At 44.7% G+C, this 23,530-nt stretch overlaps 2 protein-coding genes across 3 annotated transcripts; one reads left to right on the forward strand and one right to left on the reverse strand.

Moving 5' to 3' along the window:
- Window positions 1-224: 224 nt before the first annotated feature.
- On the forward strand, window positions 225-8,400 carry LOC311138470 (uncharacterized protein). The gene is made up of 9 exons (XM_084173156.1): window positions 225-262; window positions 685-738; window positions 1,717-1,756; window positions 1,925-1,981; window positions 2,246-2,338; window positions 2,531-2,739; window positions 5,240-6,690; window positions 6,862-6,949; window positions 7,725-8,400. The coding sequence occupies exons 5-9, from the start codon at window positions 2,295-2,297 to the stop codon at window positions 7,838-7,840; spliced, it is 1,908 nt and encodes a 635-aa protein (XP_084029282.1). The 5' UTR covers window positions 225-262; window positions 685-738; window positions 1,717-1,756; window positions 1,925-1,981; window positions 2,246-2,294; the 3' UTR covers window positions 7,841-8,400.
- A 2-nt stretch (window positions 8,401-8,402) lies between these two features.
- LOC311138471 (RISC-loading complex subunit tarbp2-like) lies at window positions 8,403-23,250 on the reverse strand. 2 transcript variants are annotated; one of them, XM_084173157.1, is made up of 8 exons: window positions 23,038-23,250; window positions 22,223-22,296; window positions 15,331-15,562; window positions 14,973-15,048; window positions 12,314-12,431; window positions 11,923-12,050; window positions 11,469-11,661; window positions 8,403-10,046 (listed from the first exon to the last, which is right to left on the reverse strand). In XM_084173157.1, the coding sequence occupies exons 1-8, from the start codon at window positions 23,088-23,090 to the stop codon at window positions 9,889-9,891; spliced, it is 1,032 nt and encodes a 343-aa protein (XP_084029283.1). In that variant the 5' UTR covers window positions 23,091-23,250; the 3' UTR covers window positions 8,403-9,888. The 2 variants fall into 2 exon arrangements, with proteins under 2 accessions (XP_084029283.1, XP_084029284.1); XM_084173158.1 differs by having other exon boundaries at window positions 22,173-22,296; window positions 23,038-23,237.
- Between the last annotated feature and the right edge of the window lie 280 nt (window positions 23,251-23,530).

Here is a 23,530-nt window from a genome sequence, read left to right on the forward strand (position 1 = left end):
GCAAATAGCCTACATAAAGAGCTGTCAACCACAAAGATTAAAAACCTGATGTATCCTCTTTGCTGACATCTGGGCCAAAATGGGTGAATCTGATTTAAAAACGCCTTAGTAGCAAAATGTCAGATATGAATATGCAAATAGTGGAATGTTGTAATAATAAAGATTTTGTTTTGGTGTGTAGGATTGGTAACAACATGTAACCTACATCTTCTCATTAGGCTGGAGACAGGCTCAGAAAACTCTAGTCATAATCTGACTGTTGGTAAGTCTGACAACAAAGCCACCATCACTGAATTCTACTGTCAGCATGGAGTCATGATATCATATCCTACTGGTCAGAACAGAACACTGATTTTAGTCTTCTCTCCCGTTCTCTCCTCTCCTCTTCTGTCCCCTCCTCTCCTCTTCTGTCCCCTTCTGTCCCCTCCTCTCCTCTTCTGTCCTCTCCTCTCCCGTTCTCTTCTCTCCTCTCCTCTCCCGTTCTCTTCTCTCCTCTCCTCTCCCGTTCTCTCCTCTCCTCTCCTCTCCTCTCCTCTCCTCTCCTCTCCTCTCCTCTCCTCTCCTCTCCTCTCCTCTCCTCTCCTCTCCTCTCCTCTCCTCTCCCGTTCTCTCCTCTCCTCTCCCGTTCTCTCCTCTCCTCTCCCGTTCTCTCCTCTCCTCTTCTGTCCCCTCCTCCTCTTCCAGAGTCTCTGCTGAAATTGAACAGTTTTGAAGATGACCTGAGTCTGGGGGCCGAGGGTGAGGATGAAAGAGAACATAAACCCATCGGCGCACACACACACGCACGCACGCACACACACACACACACACAGACACACACACACAGACACCCACACACACACACAGACACACAGACACCCACGCGCACACGTACACACACACACACGTACCCACACGCACGCACACACACACAGACACACACAGACACCCACGCACACGCACACGCACACACACACACGTACCCACACCCACACACACACACGTACCCACACACACACACACACACGTACACACCCACACACACACACGTACCCACACACACACACACACACGTACACACGTACACACACACGTACACACACGTACACAGATAAAAACACACCATAGGAAATAATCAAAGCAGGAAATAGCTTTGAGGAACATTAGGAGAGCACCATGGATGTTTTGGGAAAGGTTATTTGAATCTTTGTTCCTGCTCGTGTGTGTGTGTGTGACCTTTATTAAGTCCATTATACCTGTTTGAATAGTGGAAGCTTTCATTTCTGCCATTTAAATCCAGAGTACAGGTCTGTGCATGTTGGTGAGATACCCCGTCCTCATGGCATAGGACTGCTTCTTCACTGCTAGTACATCAAGCCTGTGTAGCCTACTGTAGTTTACACTGCAATAAAACAAAAGGCTCATTGTAGTGTCAAACGTTCACCTCCTTCCTTGAGCTTCTGACGTGCATGTTATTTAGCTGACTGACTGACTCTCTCCCTAAGATTGGCCCGATATAGAAAGCAAAGATGAGGGCGTGTCTGAAACGAGATAAGCCATTGCTCACTGAAGCCTAGTCGCAACACAAAGGGCCAAATGTCACAAAAGACATTTACCAAATCTTCTGGGGGGGAAAACACACACACACACACACACACACACACACACACACACACACACACACACACACAGTATTCTCTTTTCACTCAAACTTTACTTTTCTTTAACGTTTTACAGCTACAGCATTAAATGTTGAGGAAGGAGTCTCAGAACTGGGGTAAGAAAATATCAACATGAAGAATATGTGGATTCATTACATAAATGATATCTAAACGTCTTTCCTATTTTAGAGAGGAGGTTTAGTCAAGTATGGTTGAAGTGACACGAGTTGACCTGCTTTTATCTCCCCATGGTGGTGCCTGCTGGCTAAATGGTGCCTGTGTAGGAGCTGCCCACTGCTGCTTCCGCCACCCAAGCATCCTCACAGAGGAGTCACCACCAGGTCAGTGCCCACTGGCCACCCACAGTAGATGTGTCAATTGTACAAAGTACTACACATGGCAAGGTACATTTTATATTCTGGAGTTTATTTTTTATTTTTACAATGCATCTTTATGCATTTACCCAGCTACTAGCACATTAAATACGGGTACATTAAGATATGACTTCTGTTGAATACAGGCATAATAATAGCATGCATCAACCAACCATTACATTGTTATTAGAACCTTTCTGGTTTGTTTAGTTTATTTTTGTCTATCTGCAGTACTCCCCGCCAGAGGCTGGCTCTGCCCCTTCTCCACCTGGGTCACAGTATGGCCTCCAGTGGGGTCTCCAAAAGCACCTGTAAAGCATCAAGGTGAGTTAGGACCAACCACTCAGCCTGATGTTTCAGTCTAACAGTAGATATAGAACAACATCACTGAGAATGCTTTAAACATAAATTCAGTCAGTAGATCTCTCTCTCTTCCTCTATCTCTCTGTCCCCGCTCTCTCTTTTTTCTATCTGTCTCGCTGACTCATCACCTACACACACACACACACACCCCAGTGTGTCGGAGGCGCTGCAGATGTGTGCGGAGGATGCAGAGGAGACTCTGTACCAATTAGGGTTTGGTTGTGATGAGCCTGAGGTCACGGCCCGTATCCCTACCCGCTTCATCAACTTCCCCTCCCATGCCCACGGCATCAACCTCCGCCTCTTTCTCCAGTCCCAACTGAGCCGGCTCCGACAGGAGGACCCAGGACTCTCCCTGGCCAGTAAGACACACACACACACACACACCAATGTGTCGGACTCCCACCCACACTACTGTGGTCATCACCATCACACAACACCCACAGTCAAGATATAGATAGTCTGAATATGACTCTGCTATCATTTACATAACTGTAGTTATGTAGCACTCAGCTTCATTTACATAACTGTAGATAGCACTTTTCATGCATTTCAGTTCAAAAAGTTTCATCACTAAATCAAAGTGTACAATGGACAACTACATCTACAGACAGATGCCGTCTACATGATTCAGCATGGGATACAGTGCCTTCGCAAAGTATTCTCACCCCTTGACTTATTCCACATGTTGTTGTGTTACAGCCTGAATTCAAAATTGATTATGTCTATTTCTTTCTCTCACCCATCGACATAAAATACCCCATAATGACAAAGTGAAAACAACATGTTTTTAGCACATTTATTGAAATGTAATTCAGAAATATCTCAATTATACTGAACAGAAATACAAAACGCAACATGCAACAATTTCTACGGTTTTACTGAGTTACAGTTCATATAAGGAACTCAGTCAATTGAAATACATTTTCCCCACAAAATAGCTTTATTATAGACAGAAATACTCCTCAGTTTCATCAGCTGTCCGGCTGGCTGGTCTCAGATGATCCCGCAGGTGAAGAAGCCGGATGTGGAGGTCCTGGGCTGGCGTGGTTACACGGGGTCTGCGGTTGTGAGGCTGGTTGGACGTACTGCCAAATTCTCTAAAGCAAAGTTGGAGGTGGCTTATGGTAGAGAAACGTTAAATTCTCTTATTTGAGCATAAAAGTGTTTCCACCGACATTTCTCGCATAGTTCATTTTACCGACACAAAATGATCCCGCCTTGTCTAGTGTATTTTGTTTTGTCGACATTTGAAAAAATATTTGCTTCCATCAGGCCTGTCGTGACACTTTTTTTTTATCCAACGTACTTTTTACTCGCATAAAAAGGTTGGATGGAAACTTGTCACGATCGTTACAGGAAGATACGGACCAAGGCGTAGCGTGATAAGCGTACATCTTTATTTAGTACACAACACGAACCAAAACAACAAACAAACGATACGTGAAGTCCTAGGTTACACTAAACAAACCTTTCGGAACAAGATCCCACACCGACTAGTGCCAAACGGGATGCCTAAGTATGGTCCCCAATCAGAGACAACGCGCTACAGCTGTCTCTGATTGGGAACCACCCTGGCCAACATAGAAACTAAACGATCTAGAACAAAACATAGAAAAACTAAACATAGAACATCCACACCCTGGCTCAACAATTAAGAGTCCCCAGAGCCAGGGCGTGACAAAACATGGTTATTGTCCTGCTGAAAGGTGAATTCATCTCCAGTGTCAGGTGGAAAGCAGACTGAATCAGGTTTTCCTCTAGGATTTTGCCCGTGCTTAGCTCCATTACATTTATTTTTTTATCCTGAAAAACTCCCCAGTCCTTAACGATTACAAGCATACCCATAACATGATGCAGCCACCACTATGAAAATATGGAGAGTGGTACCCCGTAATGTGTTGTATTGGATTTTCTCCAAACATAAACTATTCAGGACAAAAAGTGTATTGCTTTGCCACATTTTTTGCAGTATTACTTTAGTGCCTTGTTGCAAACAGATGCGTGTTTTGGAATATTTGTATTCTGTATTGTGGAGGAACTACAATGTTGTTGATCCATCCTCAGTTTTCTCCTTTCACAGCCATTAAACTATGTAACTGTTTTAAAGTCACCACTGGCCTCATGGTGAAATCCCTGAGCGGTTTCCTTCCTCTCTGGCAAATGAGTTAGGAAGGACGCCTGTATCTTTGTAATGACTGGGTGTATTGATACACCATCCAAAGTGTAATTAATAACTTTACCATGCTCAAAGGGATATTCAATGTCAGCTTTTATAAAAAAAAAATTACCCATCTACCAATAGGTGTCCTTTGCGAGGCATGTGTTTGAAATTCACTGCTCAACTTACTGATAATTGTATGTGGGGTACAGAGATGGGTTAGTCGTTCAAAATCATGTTAAACACTATTATTGCACACAGTGTTATGTGACTTGTTAAGCAAAATATTACCCCTGAACTGATTAGTCTCGCCATAACAAAGGGGTTGATTACTCAAGACATTTCAGCTTTTCGTATTTAATTAATTTGTAAAAATATCAAAAAACATAATTCCACTTTGACATTATGGGGTATTGTGTTTAGGCCAGTGACAAAATAAATCTAAATGTAATCCATTTTAAATTCAGGCTGTAACACAGCAACATGTGGAAAACGTCAAGGGGTGAGAATACTCTCTGAAGGCACCGTAGTATGTTGCTCCACCAATCAGTCCTGATACTGATACAATACATCATACTCAGTCTTTCCTATCAACATTTCACATCTCTCATTGTCCTCTGTGTTAGGCAGCCAGCACATTCCAAACAAACTCGTCCTTTCTCTTTCGATTTCCCTGATTAACGTTTCTTCCCCCCCTGCAGGTCGTTTCAGGCAGGTGGAGGTGCTGACAGCCATGGCCAACGCCTTCTACTCCCTCTACTCCCACGTGTCCCGCACGCCCCTCCAGAAGCTCGCCCCTCCCGAGTTCAGCTTCTCTCCCACCGCCGACGGGCAGATTGGACGGCGTTTCATGGGAAGCGTCCGCAGCGAACCGAGGTCTCCAGTGGAGCGACTCAAGGACACGGTTTCTAAGATGTGCCTGTATACTGGCTCTGGGGGTTCCGCCCGGCTGGGCTCGGACTCTGCCTGCCCCAGACCAGGACTCTCCCCCGGGCCCGGGTCTGGGTCGGCCCCCAAGAAGAGAAGCAGCCTGCCTGACTTGATGGGACTGGTCCTGGAGAACACCAAGGCAGAGCCTGTATCCAGAGACGTGGAGGAGGATAATCAGGATACAGGGGACAGTAATGAGACGAGTGCTGCTGTGGAAACGAGTGCTATGGTAAAGGATAGAGAGACAGAGACACAAGGAGACGTAGACAGGGAGGGGGAGCAGCGGTTGTTGTCCGATGTACAGGATATGGACAATGGTGATAGTAATGCGACAAGTGCTGTGGGCACACTTTTGGTCAGGGACAGAGAGGCAGAGACACCGGGACATAGAGACACAGTCGGGGACAAGGAGTTGGATCAGGGATCATCATCAGATAGGGCTGATTTAGAGCGAGATAGAGATCCTGTCAGAACACCCAACCTTGGGGCATCATCACTTTCAGAATCCGGTCATCAAAGAGAGCCCAGAAGTAGGAAGAAGCTGAACTTTTGCCTTACTACTCCGAGTCCTACTTGTGAGGTTGGAGAAACTCAAAACACAATTCATCCCACAGGCTGGGCAATGGTAGTGGCACCGGTCGCCAAGGTTACCCATGACGTCACCCGTCCTCAGATCGTTGAGAGTGTTCACCAGGCTCCGTACAGCAGTCAACTACAACAGTGGAATAATAACACACAGGCAGCGGCCATTTTGTCATCTGTTATCTCCTCTGAGAACGTCAGATCTGACCGATCCTTCACCACATCAGACAGACTGCACGAACCCAGGGAGGAGTGCTTAGCTACCAGTAACTCAGCCAAGAGTTTAGAGGTCGCAGTAACTCCCATTTCAAAGGCTGAGTCTAAGGTTGAATCCAATTTGGGAGAAACTGGAACACTGGTGGTGTCAACGTTCGTGCCCATAGAGCTCCCTAGTTGCAGGAAGTCCCCTTGTCTCATCATTGTTACTGATGTGATGCCTTCTAGTTCTTTAGACACAGATGCACCCGAGATGGTTCTCCCTCCCTGTGGTGGGACCACAGCGTTGCCTCCAGCAGCCCAGTGTTATCCAGGTGTATGGAAGAACAAGACGTACCTGAGTCCTCTGAAACCACCACCACTCCAGGGGCAAGGGCAGGTCTCCCACACTATTCAACAGGCTAACTCCTTTGAGCTAGAGGAGGTAAGTGACAGAATTGTTTTGGATTGACCTATATGGCGCACCGTACTCCAGTCTCTGAGTTCTTAGGGCTGATACACACATCTAGCTGGTGTAGTCCATTACCTATCCACCCTTGCCTGCCTGACATATACTTGGGCCAGGAGTTTTTCCTGACTACCTGTTTTCCAATAGGTACATAGTGCAGGGGAGGAAGACTTTGGACAGCAAGAAACCATAAGGTCAATATCTTTGTCACGGTCTACTGTCAATCAAAACAAAGGTGAGGTCAGTCTTGATTGACACATCATTGTCATAGTCAGTTGAACCGAGTGATATTAAGTGTACATCTGCTCACTACACTCTTAGAAAAAAGGGTGCTATCTAGAACCTAAAACGGTTCCTTGGCTGTCCCCATAGGATAACCCTTTGAAGAAGCATTTTGGGTTCCATTTAGAACCCTTTTGGTTCCAGGTAGAACCTTTTTGTGTTCCATGTAAAACCTGGAACTAAAAAGGGTTCTCCTATGGGGACAGCCGAAGAACCCTTTTGGAACCCTTTTTTTTTTTAAAGAGTGTAGTACCAAAGTAGTTGTTTAGAGAAAGATGACAGATTAGCGTGATTCAGAGCAGCCAAAGTGCTGAATGTGACTTTAGTTTAATCTCACAGGAACATGCACCCATTTCAAGTTAGTTTGAAGTGAATGTGGTTGATACAGTAGCTGAAATGGGCAGTGCTGCTGTTACATTAGCTGCGAATGAGTTGCTCTCTGTGTGTGAAGAAAGGTGTGTTCACAACTTGTACCCACACTTTCTCGTAAGAATCATTTCTCCCATTAATTTTTCTTCAAGAATGTCAGCTGAGGAAAGTATGGGCAGATTTCTGGTTGACCCTGCATGTTTTTTATTCTGGGAAGTAGTGTAGGCCTGATATGCTGAAAGCCATGAGAAGAATAGGACTGTATCCATCGGTGTTGTAGGTCTGGCGGTAGTTCAAGAGTTAAGTGACGTGTGAGAGTATGGCCGTCTGTGTGTAGACCTGTGTTTTTCTTTCTGTAGGTCTGGTGATTCGAGGGGACAGCATGCAGTCAGACAGTAGTGGCTACGCTGATGAAGACATCTACTCCCCTGACAGAGACAAGCTGACAGACACTGCCCCTACAGGGAACTCTTGAGAATTATTTATTTGAATGAGTCACACAAACATATTTCAGCCACTGAAGGTATATATTCAACAGATATGGATTGTTTGATTTATGAAGAGGTTTGTTAAGTGTTAATGACATCATGAATCGGGTGGCGTCATTCCGAATACACCCACGTAACACCGGTGCTTTGACTGAGTGCAGACAGTTGTCTTCCGTCGGATAACGCATTGCCCCGAAGGTATATTTAACACACAGGTCAAGTTGCAGCCTGACTTGATGTGCAGGCATTGCGTTGCATCAACCATAGCCTGTGGCGCACAGACTATGCAGTCAAGTGGCGGTTAGCTGATATGTTAAATACTTACCCAGGCGTCGTAAGATCTGGCAGTGTAGTCGGACAGGAAGTCAACCCTTCGGTTTGATTGTGGAGACTGTCCTATGTCCATAGTGTTACTGTTGATGACAATCAATCCATGCACAAGATGCTACTGCTGTGCCTTTGTGAAAGTTATTTATGGATGTTTTAAAGATAAATGTTTTAAAATTAAGAATCAATATTAAAGTGACTTCAATAAACATTTATCTGCACTGAAATCTCAAGTATTTTATTCAAAAAAGGAACAAATTCAACAGTGATAATAGGTCACATTTCAGTTCAACTTTGTATTTGGGCAACAACACTTTACACAAAATCAAAACATTGGTACTTCTAACTTCAGCGCTGTTTCGATCTCACTGCTTGCTCATCGTGAGATGTAGCAGCAGTCTCCCATGTGGCCTATTATGGTCAGTATACTTCCGACACAACTATTCTTACTTTACCTCCCATATGAAGACATCAAGGCTTGACTTTCTGTATCTGAACTGGTGGGAGTAGACATGGGTGGATAGAGAGTTCAGGCTACACATTTAGCATGTAACAGAGGTAGACGAGGAGATTAGTCAGCCGGTGTGCAAGAGAATCCAACCTAGATGACTGACTACATTAAATGCAGCAATACAGTTCCATCTCAATTAGATGCTAGCCTGGTCTCAGATGTTTGTGCTTTTGCATACTCCATTGTTTGACATGGCAATTCCATAAGGAGTTGGCAAGAGACCATGAACAACAGACTGGCACCCAGGCTAATTAGATGGTCCATTTCAGACATGATATTATGAACACAACCACGGTTGAGGTTAGTAATATTATCAATTTCAATTCAATGAGGGGCCATTGACATGGTTTCTGAGAGCAACCAGCTACTCAAACATAAGATAACATTGCTTCAACAGCTATTAAAACTTCGGACATCCTAAAATTACCAATTTTATTCACAATGTCATGTGAGGTCTGACAATTAACAAACTCAATGGTAATTTCCCAATGTTTAAAATGTAATTCCAATACTCATAAAATAACATTTTGCACTTCAGATGTTAAGCAATCACAATTAAAAGTGTACACGTTATCAGAATACTCTTCTAAAAGGCCAATTACTACACACTTCCGTATCATCCAACTAACAAAAACAAAAAGGCATGTAAAACAGGTGGGGTGAGTCTTGTCGTCTTGCCAATAAAAGTACACAAGGCTCCAATTTTAAAGTATTCATGTCGTAAATGTCCACTTTTCAATGTCCAAAATTTGACTTCATTCGGGCCAAGACCATTTCTTCACCCGTTATCCCGGTGAAGTGACCGGTGAAGTAAAATTGGGGTTCTTTTAAAATGTATTTCTCTTTCCCTACAGAGTTTATCTCTAGGCAAATAACTGGCCAGTGTAGCCAATCAAGAGGGCATTAAGGGCTGTGTGGGATATCTTCAGGGCATAGGGACAAATTATCTAGGGCTATCCCATATCTTCAGGGGCATTAAGGAATGAACAAACCCACAGATAGGAGGACTCCGGGGATGTGTTTGGGCTGTAGGGGGACAAATCTCAATTCCAATTCCCATGGGTAATTCTGGGTCAATCAATGGTCACTTCCCTTGACCACCATTGGTTGGAAGATGCTTCCACCCTCCGTGGTGGATGTCATATGATCAGGGTCTAAGGTCGTTGACATGGAGAGTGAGGTCAGTCTGGGAGACGGTCACTTCCCCCCAGCCATGATTTTGAGGTACTGCAGTGCATTGTGGGCTGCGCTGGCGCGGGCAGCGTCCTGATTGGGTGCGAAGCCGTGGCACACTGTGATTGGCTGAGTGGATAGCTCTACCAGACACTGGCACAGACCGCTCAGACTGCGCTCCTCTGGAACAACAAGGAAACCCACATTAGGTTCATATACTAAAGAACTCTGATCACAGCCTGGTCACGTATTCACAAAGAGTGCTGGTTTAGGATCAGTTTAGCATTGTATTATTTTACCATGTTTTGTCATTTTTTGTTGGGGTGGGGTGGGGGGTGTTATAGGTACATTATATATATATATGCCATTTAGCAGACGCTTTTATCCAAAGCGACTTACAGTCATGCGTGCATACATTTTTGTGTACGGGTGGTCCCGGGGATCGAACCCACTACCTTGGCGTTACAAGCGCTGTGCTCTACCAGCTGAGCTACAGAGGACCACCCATCCCATTATCCATTTCAATACGGTAAAACATGTACCTACCATGTTGCTGCCACTCAAAAGAAAAACAAAGTATTTCTTACTGTTTAGGTAATAATAAATTCAGTATAAACAAGAATAAAACAACGTGAACCTCCACCCCCAACCTCTTCTCCCATTCCCCCATTCCCAGAAACCATGTTTCCACCCCCAACCCCTTATCCCATTACCCAGAAACCATGTTTCCACCCTTCCCACCACCCCTAGCAACTAGGGTAGCTCATCAGTTACACCCCAGACCTCTCCCGGCAACCAGATAAAACCCTCCCCATACCACCCCTTCCCTGTGGGACTATTTTGTATTTGTTGGGCTTTATGGATTGTTTATTTGTATTTGTGGGGCTTTAGCCGAGATTACTCTTTACAGGGTCAAGTATATTTTTTCCAGGCCTCAATTGTTCTTGACTAGCACCATTCATTCTCGCTGTCGATCATTCTAATGTTATAACTTCTAATAGTAAGTGTATCCACTAGCGAGTGTGAGGTGATTGCCATCTAAGAGTAATCGTCTCAGAGATTCAAGGCGCTATCATAGTTAAGTAACATAATAGATGAAAAGCATTTAATATTTACATGCAACTTTACCCCAGAAGCATTTAACTGCAGGTCACTCCCACATCATATGAAGGAATGTGCCTTCCTGATTTAGGGGACTTAGTGAACAGTTGGGAGTTGGGGCCAATTTCAACGTAAAACGTTTCCTTGGTGTTAAATACAGTCTGAACAAAAAAACGTAAAATGTATAAATTGATGTTTCGGATTTTGGGGTGCCAAGGTCATATTTTTATATATTCTGTTCCAGTTAAAGGGTTGTTCAGATTCAATTAGTTCTGCGGACCATACATTTTTAACTGGCTAGCTCAGAATTAAATTTCCAGAAGTTGTTTATATATTATAGAGATCAGTCCTTTCGGGAGCCCAATAGCATTTTTGATCACAATGAAAAATATTATATGGACTGGGATGTGATCGTAGATAAGCACTCCTACCGCAGAGATAGTTTTTGAAAACAGGAATCTATGTGAATTGGCCCCGGGGGGGTTGGGGGGGATATTATTTACCTATGTCGAGGTAGCTGACGTCGAAGCGCTGCTCCTCTGAAAGGTCGTGGAGCAGAGAGCAGAAGTTAGAGCTAGGCATGCCCAGCGGGTGGCTTCTCAGCTGTAGCATCTTCTCCCCAGCAGAGTTCCTCAGAGAGTCCCAGGTACAGCCCAGACCTTTACACTTCCCTGCCTCCGCCCTGCTGCCCATGTTCTGCCCACCAGAGGAGACAAAGGTACCACGAGTCAGACGCGCCGGCATCATACGCTCACATACATTTAACACAAGCACTTCGCTACACCCGCAATAGCGTCTGCTAAACGTATATGCGACCAATAAAATTTTGATTTATTTATTTATTACAGGAAAGTCTTAATAACAGACACTTATTTGCAACGATGACCTGTCAGGAAGCGAGCACAGCAGCGATATTGTCTTAGAAAGGCCATCAACAGGCACCATGCTCTGTCTCACCATGTTAAAGGTGTCGTCCTCAGCCTCAGTCTCGTGGCTGCTCCTCAGGTCCACAGGAACATCATGGATCCTGGACAACATCTTAGCTGCCGCGTTCCGTTTGGCTAGCTTCTTCGATGTGCCACTGCCTGTGGGAGCGATAGGATGGATGTTAGTGCGAAGACACAGAATCCTTTCATATAACAGTTTCCCAAACCTCTCATGTACCCCCATGCCGTTCCATGGATTTGATCTATTCCAGAACTAGTACACCTGATTCCACTTATTGTTAGTTGATGATTAGTTCACCAATTGAATCATGTTGCTACTCAAGGACATACGATATACCAAATGTGTAACGTATAAACAAATACATGACCTATTGAAAGGGCGGAACCCAAGTTAGATTTACCAATTTCAACGAATCTCTCGACCCGGCAGGTCATGGTGAACTCCTTGCGGTGTGCAGGGCCTGACTCCTGGGTCACGGTGTACTCTGGCAGACGCCAGCCTTTCTGAACAACCAGCTCCTTTCAGTGAAACACACAAAGTCATGTATCCATAAAGTGGGAGATTCATTTACCTTTCATTTTGCTTCACAATTAACGCCATTATCCTGTGTAAAGCAGGAGGGTTTGGGAAAAGCGGTTCGGAGACTGACTGACACAGTATACAATACATCTATAGCAGGGCTCTCCAACCCTGTTCCTGGAGAGCTACCCTCCTGTAGGTTTACGCTCCAAACCAAGAACGCTCTCCAGAAACAGGGTTGGAGTGTAAACCCACAGGAGGGTGGCTCTCCAGGAACAGGGTTGGAGCGTAAACCTACAGGAGGGTAGCTCTCCAGGAACAGGGTTGGAGCGTAAACCTACAGGAGGGTGGCTCTCCAGGAACAGGGTTGGAGCGTAAACCTACAGGAGGGTAGCTCTCCAGGGACAGGGTTGGAGCGTAAACCTACAGGAGGGTGGCTCTCCAGGAACAGGGTTGGAGCGTAAACCTACAAGAGGGTAGCTCTCCAGGAACAGGGTTGGAGCGTAAACCTACAGGAGGGTGGCTCTCCAGGAACAGGGTTGGAGCGTAAACCTACAGGAGGGTAGCTCTCCAGGGACAGGGTTGGAGCGTAAACCTACAGGAGGGTGGCTCTCCAGGAACAGGGTTGGAGCGTAAACCTACAGGAGGGTGGCTCTCCAGGAACAGGGTTGGAGCGTAAACCTACAGGAGTGTGGCTCTCCAGGAACAGGGTTGGAGCGTAAACCTACAGGAGGGTAGCTCTCCAGGAACAGGGTTGGAGCGTAAACCTACAGGAGGGTGGCTCTCCAGGAACAGGGTTGGAGCGTAAACCTACAGGAGGGTGGCTCTCCAGGAACAGGGTTGGAGCGTAAACCTACAGGAGGGTGGCTCTCCAGGAACAGGGTTGGAAAGCCCTGATCTATACGTACAGTGCATTCGGAAAGTACTCAGAACCCTTGACTTTTTCCACATTTTGTTACGTTAGCCTTATTCTAAAATTGATTAAATAGTTTTTCCCCCCCTCAATCTACACACAATAGCCCATAATGACAAAGTCAAAACAGGTTTCTGAATTTTTTGTACACTTATAAAAACAATAAACTGAAATATTACATTTACATAAGTATTCAGACCCTTTACTCAGTACTTTGTTGAAGCACCTTTGGCAGCGATTACAGAATCGAGTCTTCTTGGGTATGACACTACAAGCTTGGCACACCTGTATTTGGGGAGTATCTCCCATTCTTCTCTGCAGATCCTCTTAAGCCATGTCAGGTTGGATGGGGAGCGTAGCTGCACAGCTATTTTCAGGTCTCTCCAGTCAGGTTCAAGTCTGGGCTCTGGCTGGGCCACTCAAGGACATTCAGAGACTTGTCCCGAAACCACTCCTGCATTGTCTTGGCTGTGTGCTTACGGTCGTTGTCCTGTTGGAAGGGGAACCTTCACCCCAGTCTGAGGTCCTGAGCACTCTGGGGCAGGCTGTCATCAAGGATCTCTCTGTACTTTGCTCCGTTCATCTTTCCCTCAATCCTGACTAGTCTCCTAGTCCCTGCCACTGAAAAACATCCCCACAGCATGATGATGCCACCAGCATGCTTTACCGTAGGGATGGTGTCAGGTTTCCTCCAGACGTGACGCTTGGCATTCAGGCCAAAGAGTTCAATCTTGGTTTCATCAGGCCAGATAATCTTGTTTCTCATGGTCTGAGAGTCCTTTAGGTGCCTTTTGGCAAACTCTAAGATTGGTGGAGTGCTGCAGAGATGGTTGTCCTTCTGGAAGGTTATCCCATCTCCCCAGAGGAACTCTGTCAGAGTGACCATCAGGTTCTTGGTCACCTCCCTGACCAAGGCACTTCTCCGATTGCTCAGTTTGGCCGGGCGGCCAGCTCTAGGAAGAGTCTTGGTGATTCCAAACTTCTTCCATTTAAGAATGATTGAGGCCACTGTTCTTGGGGACCTTCAATGCAGCAGACATTTTTTGGTACCCTTCCCCAGATCTGTGCCTCGACACAATCCTGTCTCGGAGCTCTACAGACAATTCCTTCGACCTCATGGCTTGGTTTTTGCTCTGACATGCACTGTCAACTGTGGGACCTTATATAGACAGGTGTGTGCCTTTCCAAATCATGTCCAATAAATTGAATTTACCACAGGTGGACTCCAATTAAGTTGTAGAAATATCAAGGATGATCAATGAAACAGGATGCACCTGAGCTCAATTTTGAGTCTCATAGCAAAGGGTCTGAATACTTATTTAAATAAGGTCTGTTTATTTTATTTTAAATACATTGCAAAAATTTCAAATAACCTGTTTTCGCTTTGTCATTACGGGGTATTGTGTGTAGATTAATGAATATTTATTTTCCATCCATTTTAGAATAAGACAAACGTAACAATGTGGAAAAAGTCAAGGGGTCTGAATACTTCCCGAAAGCACTGTATACATATGTACACACATTAACAGCAATAAAGCTTATCGAGTTGAAAGGGGTTCAAAATGTAGTTCTCCGAGAGGACTGAGTCAGTCCGTGAATTAACTCAGAGTCCCAGGACGCATCTCACCTGCAGAGCTCCCACAGGGTTGCATTCTGACTGCTGAGACGTGCTGCTTCCTGAAGTCTTCATCTCTGACGGAGAGCTGGGGAGGAAAACAGCAGAGGGAAAGACCGTATTTACACCACAGACTGACCAAGAGCACACAGTCTATCACAATTAGAAGATGGTTGGCAAGGAGGTTTTTGCAACTTTACCAAAAAAGGAGGCACTTGTCTACAGTGTTTTTGCGTACTGGCGTCCAATAGATACCCTCTCTACATTACTCTCACCACAGAAGAAGCCATTCGGGCCAAGTACCGCTGCACTCAACTACTCATTTTCTCTGGATTCAAACTTGTAGAAGCCACTCTCTCAATCCACTCACCTGTCCCCATCCACAGGCTCTTCCACCCCAGTAAATCCTTCTCCCAGCACCACTGGCCCCCCTAGTCCTGGTTTCATCATCTTCAGGGCAGCCTCTGCTGCCTTGTGTTTGGCAGCCTTTTTGCTGGGCCCCTGGCCGGTGCAGCTGATCTCTCCCACGGACACGCGGAAAGTAAAGTTGGGTTGGTGCGCCTGGCCCTCGGCCTTGAGCAGGTCGTACACTGGGGTGTTACCTGGAACAATAGGATTGGTAGTGTTGCAGCACGGACACTATTGAGTGTAACACTTGATCCTACCATAGAGATCATATTGAAATTACTAGGAGGGGCTATGTGAAACCCTCAAAGTTCCAGAATGGGGTGAAAATGGCAGACACATTTTGAATTCAGGCTATAACAAAATGTGGAATATGTCAAGGGGTAGGAATACTTTCTGAAATACAGTTTATACAGGTTTTTATACCATTTCTGTATAAATAGCCTCAAATAAATGAAAACAGACCATAAATGTCTACATTTTTGTTTTCTTGGAAAGCTGTGAGTGCTATTATATGATACAATATCAATGCCTGTTGCATTTACAACTTGTCTGTCCTATCTGCAAATGATTTCAGCCAGCGAATGGCTATGGATTGACTGCGTCGTTTGAATAGAATGTTGTGGTTAATGCTCCAGTCACTAGCAACAGCGCAGAGTTAGCAAGCTAGCATAATGGTGGCATAATGGCGGCACAATCCTCTCGTTGATGCTACTGTAGTGTCCCTTTTTGTTCCAACAAACAAAAAAAAACACCCATACCTCAGCTTTCACAACTTCCCAAAGGATGTGACCAAGTGACAGCTGGGTGAGCGCAATTAGAAGAGATGAGGGCCCAGACTTCACTATTTTAATGTGTTTGGAGCACCTTCGTCCATAGCCTGCATTTTAACCCGGGCCAACATCTACTTAACGCCAAAAGGCCGTGCTCGCATTAAAGACGGGGAACGTTCCCTGTCGGTTCTCCTGGAACAACTGGGGGGGAGGGGGGGGAGCCTACAGATCTTGGGTCTCTCCCTTTGATAGAGCAAGTGCGTGACTGGGAACCAACGTCCGGAAACAGGAGGTGGAGGTCTCAGCTAGTGTTGGTGCCTCTGCACTGACTGCAGTGGCCCATGACTCTGCCTGTCCTCCTCTCCCTGGTGAGTAACGCGTACTCAGGTTTTCCAGATGGTTGATGTGTTGTAGCTCAGCGTTTGTAGTTCTGTAAACAGTTGCTATTGTTCAGGTATTGCATTAGCTGCATGAAGCTTTTGGAATAGTAGGAAAACTACTAACTGGCTAGCCAGGTTGCATGTCTCTTCTCCCACTCTGCTCGCCAACTTAAGCCCCTCTTAGATCCTTGAACCAACCTTTCTTAAACCAAATAGCACTACCATAACATACTTGATGGATTATTGAGTATGTCCTGAGACCTAGACTATGTCAGAGTTGGTTTACGGTGTCATGATACTGACAAACTGAATAATAGTATACTGAACAAAAATATTTTTAAAAAACGCAACATGTGAAGTATTTGGTCTCATGAGCTGAAATAAAAGATCCCAGAAATTTTCCAGACGCACAAAAAAGCTAATCTCTCTCAAAATGTTGTGCACAAATTTGTTTACATCCCTGTCAGTGAGCATTTCTCCTTTGTCAATATAATTCAATCAACCTGACAGGTGTGGCATATCAAGAAGCTGATTAAACAGCATGGTCATTACACAAGTGCACCTTGTGCTGGGGACAAAAGGCCTCTAAAATATGTGCAGTTGTGTCACACAACACAATGCCAAAGATGTCCCAAGTTGAGGGAGCGTGCAATTGGCATGCTGACTGCAGGAATGTCCACAAGAGCTATTGCCAGATAATTTAATGTTAATTTCTCTACCATAAGCCGCCTGCAACATTGTTTTAGAGAATTTGGCAGTACGTCCAACCGGCCTCACAACCGCAGTCCACGTGTAACCACGCCAGCCCAGGACCTCCACATCCATATTAGTTCCTTATATGAACTGTAACTCAGTAAAATCTTTGAAATTGTTGCATGTTGCACTTATATTTTTGCTATATAAATGACCCCTTTCTTTTCTATAGTTGTGTTGGATGCTGCACTGGATGGAATCAAGGAACAAGAGCTACAAGTCCAACAGCTGTGTTCACCTCCAGCTCCAAATATTCTGTGCATCCAATGAGGACTTCAGGTTCTATAGCCGGTCCCACTCGAAGATCTTCATGGTGTTCTGGGAGTCCATTGTCCCCCTCTGCCTCCAGGTTAATCTGCTGGTCCAAGGCCCAGAAGGCTGGAATGGGAAGTGCAACAACAAGCCCCAACAGGAAGCTGCCACTCATTGAGGAGTTCTTTCTTTACTGCTGTCGAGTAGCAGCTGGGCTGAAGGAGAAGGTGTTGGCGGACATCTTTGGCGTGAGTGTCCCTACAGTGAGACGCATTTTAATAACCTGGACCAACTACCCATATCTTGTCTTGGGCTCTGTGCCCTTTTGGATGTCCAGGGAGCAGTTCCAGGTGTACTGTCCAGAGGTACGAGTTATCCTGGGCTGAGCTGTGCCTGATTGGGATTGCACCTTGGTGAGGCATCACCTTTGTATCCAAACTTTTCACTGGGTCCATCTCTGATCAGGAGATCACGAGTCTCTCTGGAATCCTCAAGCCTGGTGATGGATGCTTGGCAGACATGGGGTTCATCATAGAGAGGCTGCTGTCAGATTAGGGGCAACGCTCATCATTCCCCCATTCATTTACATTACATTTGTCATTTAGCAGACTCCCTTACCCAGAGCGACTTACAAATTGGTGCATTCACCTTATGATAGCCAGTGGGACAACCACTTTACAATTTTTTATATATTTTTTTCTATTTTTTTTTAGTATATTTTTACATTTACATTTTAGTCATTTAGCAGACGCTCTTATCCAGAGCGACTTACATGAGCAATTAGGGTTAAGTGCCTTGCTCAAGGGCACATCGACAGATTTTTCACCTAGTTGGCTCGGGGATTAGAACCAGCGACCTTTCGGTTACTGGCACAACGCTCTTAACCACTAAGCTACCTGCCACCCCAATTTAATAGAGCAACTCAGCTAACATGGAAGGACACGAGCGAACGCAAGCCATTGCACGTCTGAGTATGCTAGAGGAGAGTACCATATCTAGGACAAGATTATCCCACTCACGCTGGCAGGCTGTCAATCAACTGCGGACGAACTGCTGCTTATTGGTGAACTACCAGGGACCTCTGGATCTCAAGGGTGATCAGCCAGTGTGAAAACATGCTCAAGCACAGCAGTCTACACACACCACAAAATAATGAGTTTAGTTCAATTAATTAGGTCATGATAAATAACAGCTTTATACCTGTGTACATCTGTTTTTTGTGATTATTATAAATTGATCTGTTCAGACAAGATATGAATTTGGGATAATATTTATATTGAATATGTACTGATAAATAGGTTTTAATGAATAAGATGGTGTTTTGGAATGTAGTGTTTGCATAATGCATCTGTTAAAGAGAGAACATGATTTTTTGTTGTTGGAAGATTTTATTCAATAAATACATTTGAATATTTATTCTGTGACATGTTAAGTCATAAAATAAATCACACAATTCAAAATCAGTAGAATAATTTACTCTAATTCAATGTTAATTACATTTAGTCATTTAGCAGACTCTTATCCAGAGCGACATACAGTAGTGAGTGCATACATTGATACTTTTACATACTGGTTCCCTGTGGGAATCGAAACCACAACCCTGGCGTTGCAAGTGCCATGCTCTACCAACTGAGCCACAAGGGATAGACAAAGATCACACAATTCATTCATTAAAATAAATTCCTCTACATACTATTTTGATTAGTTGTCTACACATCCCTGTAGGCGTAGAAGAGGTCTCATCTCTGCTATCAAAGCATCATCTCTCCAAACGCCCTCTACTGTAAGGTCGCACAAATCTAAACCCATTACAGCCAGTTGGCCCTGGACTTGCTAGTGATATGTGGCTGTTTTGGAGCTTGGCCTGGCCATTGACAAATTTAAAATGTGCTTCACATCAGTTACACTCAACATCAGGGCACTTGATCTCGGCTAGCCTGAAGGGTGGCGCAGCAGAAGGGTCATACACTTTCTCATCAGGCTTGCCACAAGATGGGGTGCATCTGGGCGCACAACGAAACCACAAGGTTTGACTGAGACGTCAAATCATTCAGAGTAGTTCTGTAGAACCTCTAGCTTAAGCGCAAGACCCCTTCACATAGCTTCGGTTTGCCGTTTACCTTTAAGCATTCTCATGACTAGGGCCTAGCTATTTGACTCCCCACCTACATGGCATGCCTCCCTAAACCGGCTAGCAGTCACACGTGGTTTCCTCATTTTCTTCCATAGTGGACAGGCAGACTGCTCGACTGTGCCCTTCTCAATAGCAGATGACAATGCTGGTGACACCTTTATGCTCTCCAAGTGGTAAAACTGAGCGCAAGTAGAGACAAAGTTTAAATTACTATGCAATTGACTTTCTTTTTACCGGGAGTTGGGGGAATGCAGGAGCATCTGGATGCTTTAGAATCTCTCTGGTGACAGTTGGGGGACACTGACATGACAGCACTGACCCGCGGGGCACTGGACCAAATCTAGAGTCAACCAGAGTAATTTCTTCCAGTCCATGCAGAACCAGGATATGGTCAGCAGACAGCTCCGTCATGTCAGGAAGGGGCCCTGAAACACATATAAAAAGAGAAACACATATAAAAAGAAGCATAGACAAGGGATGAGTGTCAGCCAAGATTGTAAACCTTTAGTCCAATAAATTTAAACACGAGTGAAGGCAACTTGTGAGCGTAATGGGAACATCCTGGGGATGCCAACTTGTTTAAAGACAATTGTAACTCACAGGGAATGCTTGGTAAAGAGTGGATTTTATACCACTCCACCCTGATGTCCTTGGCTTCCTCAGAACCATTTAATCCGTGGGCTCTGGTCAAATCCCCTGGTTAAAAAATAAAATCATAAAAAAGATTCAGGATGAATGTATAACGATGTGCAGTAATATGAGTTTACAAAAATGCTAAATGTGTGTTCTCTATGACAATTTCTCAATTTCAAAACTCACCCGAGTCCTTGGCCTGTGCCACAACTGCAATATACCTGTGCAAGGCAATGGTGCGGGCACGTCTTCAACCCCATTGTGGTTTAATGTGCAGTCTGGAAGAGTAGAGCCATCAGATTGCACAAAACTCACACAGCTGAACAGGATAAGCCGTTTACGATGAAAGGCTTCTCGGGCGCTTCTAATGTGATCTAAAAGAACAGGTGGGGGAGAAATCATTACAGTCGTCATACAATGTTTTAGATCTGTGGCAGCAAGGTCATGATTCCTTCTCTTCAATTCTCTCATTAAAAACATACCTGACCAACTGTAATTCAAGTTGACTACAACATTTTAATGTTATCCAGCTTCAGATCAGTAATAAAGGAACTAGGCCTACTGCATGTCCAGGGACATGAGAACAGATACAACAGGGTTTGATTATTTTGAACATATGAACAAAACCCAACTAAACTGCAACCACAACAACACTAAGCACTACACTGCCTGTTATATCTCGTAACCTGCAGTGAATAGGGCTCCTCATTATGTGACACCTTGCCCTTACTACCATTGCCTCCTTCATGTCTGCCATGTTTGACACTGCATATTCACAAGAACATAGCAAGACAGAATAATGTTAGGTGACAACATTCAATTGATGTATGCTAGTAAGTTACCATTGCTACTCTTAACGTTACTGAGATGGCTCCAGCTAGCTAGCAAGAAACAAATAATAGATTAGTGGCTGGCCAAATAGCTAGCTAACTTATTAAACGTTAACTAAGTCAGACAAATCGTAAATAACGTTTGCTAACTAATGTTAGCTAATCGGCCCCGTGTAGCTCAGTTGGTAGAGCATGGCGCATGCAACGCCAGGGTTGTGGGTTCGATTCCCACGGGGGGCCAGTATGAAAAAATGTATGCACTCACTAACTGTAAGTCGCTCTGGATAAGAGCGTCTGCTGAATGACTAAAATGTAAATGGTTAGCACTAACCAATTTGGTAACGTCTTAGCTACCGTTAGCTAGCTAGCTATCTCAACTGGTCACTTCAAGTACTAACTTACCTTGATAGTTGAAGATATTCTTCGTGGAAGAACTTGTATCCTTTATGAAGTTTAGATCTCTTCGTATGGGAATGTTCGTGAACGATATTAGCCACATCACTAATGCCAAACGTTTGGCAAATTGAGCAGTGATTGGGTAAACTCAAACGTTTGAATTTCGCGGAAGACTACAGACAACCGGGTGGCGTGGGAGGAAGTTGTCTGTTGGGGGCGTGAAAAATGCCTATTGACTCACTGCATCGTTTGAATGGAATGTTGGCATCTTGGCAGTTAATTTGAAAAAGCTATGGAATCATTCCTCTGAAACTGGCTGCCTAGCTAACAAACAGTGCAGATAAATTCTTCAAATTCATTATTTTACACTATCTTATCACAGCACTGGCAAACCATGGCTGACCAACTCCCTCACCAAAATGTCTGACCTTTATCCCATCATAAGATGGGTCCTGCCCCATTCTAGTTTTCAAATTCCTAATTCTATGGCTACTACAGTATTAAATATACATTTGACTAGTGACCAGCACGTACCTGTATTGATGCAGTGTGTTAATTATAATAAATGAGCAGATAAGCATCTTAAATAGTTTAAACCAGTCCATTCTGTATAGTTGTAAGGTAGCTAGCTAAGACAGAACAGAATGAAACCTTACCCAGACTCTGAGACAGAAGAGGAAGCATTCCTAGATCATCTCTGCCTTACCTAGCCGCGTTCCATACTCCTGTAGCAGACTGATGGGTGTCTTGCCGGGGTTCACAGCCAGCATTTGCTCAATACTGAGGATGAAAAGAGAGCGAGATTAAAAATGTGTCATTCAGCAGTTCAGAGGAATGATATGTTATGTCTCTCTCTCCAAGGAACTATGACATGACGTGATTGACAGGCAGGTAGACAGAGAGACACTTGTTGGCTAGCTGGGAGGTTTGTTAGCCAACAGCTGCTCGTTTATCTGGAGAAACCAGTGGCAATTTTGGAATGGCAGCTTCAGCCAATCAGCTCCTTTGTTGTTCAACGCCCATGCGACATAACATAATGGCTGCTATTGCTACTGCTAGCTAGCATGAGGACGAAAACGGCTGTTTACTTAAACTAACAGTCCTTCAATCTTCTTGGAGTAACTTTTGGGATACTGGGACAATTCAGAGTATGCATTTTTCACCTCTGGATTGAGGTACGTTTTCTGAGGTCGCACCGGCTCCGCAGTGTCTTAATATACACAGGAATGCTGTCCGACCCCAGTGTAGCTGTTAGCAAACGGGTCGGATCTGCTGGCTAGTTAGCTAACTAACTCAGCTAGTTTATTGAAAAAGAAGACCCTGGCCTTGAGCACAAATTCTACAAAATGCAATTATTAAAATGCCTGACATTGAATGGTAAATTAATCTATCGGTTTACTTTGCTACATAACTAACAAGTTGTGCTTAGAGGACATTTAGCTAACTGACTAGCTAAGCTAGGTGAGATGCTGGACTGCCTAGTTAGCTACAGATGCTAGCTAGCCATCGCTACACGCTTACCTGGAGCACCCAGAGTTTATCTTGCAACTGCCCGGTGTTGTCTCGTCGTTCATTCCCTATCGACAGAGATAAAGCCAAGGATTGCAAATCCCCCCCACAAATACAGACACTTGATTTCATGAGCTAGCTAATATTTTCCAAGTCGGTGGAGGCAGCGACATGTGAAGAGACACCTCGCTCTCCTTGTCCCACCAAAAAAAACAGCATCTGTTTGGCGAATTTTATGACGTCGTCAATGCGCACCGGGAATAATTTCAATCTCTACTGTTCATTGGTCCGCTAGAGATTGACGGTTCGCTCGTTTTACAAGGCGCCGTGTCCCGTTTCAGGGGTAATGCAATTTTACTCATATTACATTTACCTCAAGGGGGCAGCAGACTGGTTAAAACGTTTATTTTAATTTTAATGAACTTTACAGCCGAGGACGAGTGTTTTGCGGCCCCAGTCCTTCGGGGCCTCAGGGGCTCGTGGTTTCAACTCTGGCTCTCACTCC

The sequence above is a fragment of the Coregonus lavaretus genome (assembly GCF_964263955.1).
Source record: "Coregonus lavaretus genome assembly, chromosome: 12".
In the NCBI taxonomy this organism is placed as follows: Eukaryota; Metazoa; Chordata; class Actinopteri; order Salmoniformes; family Salmonidae; genus Coregonus; species Coregonus lavaretus.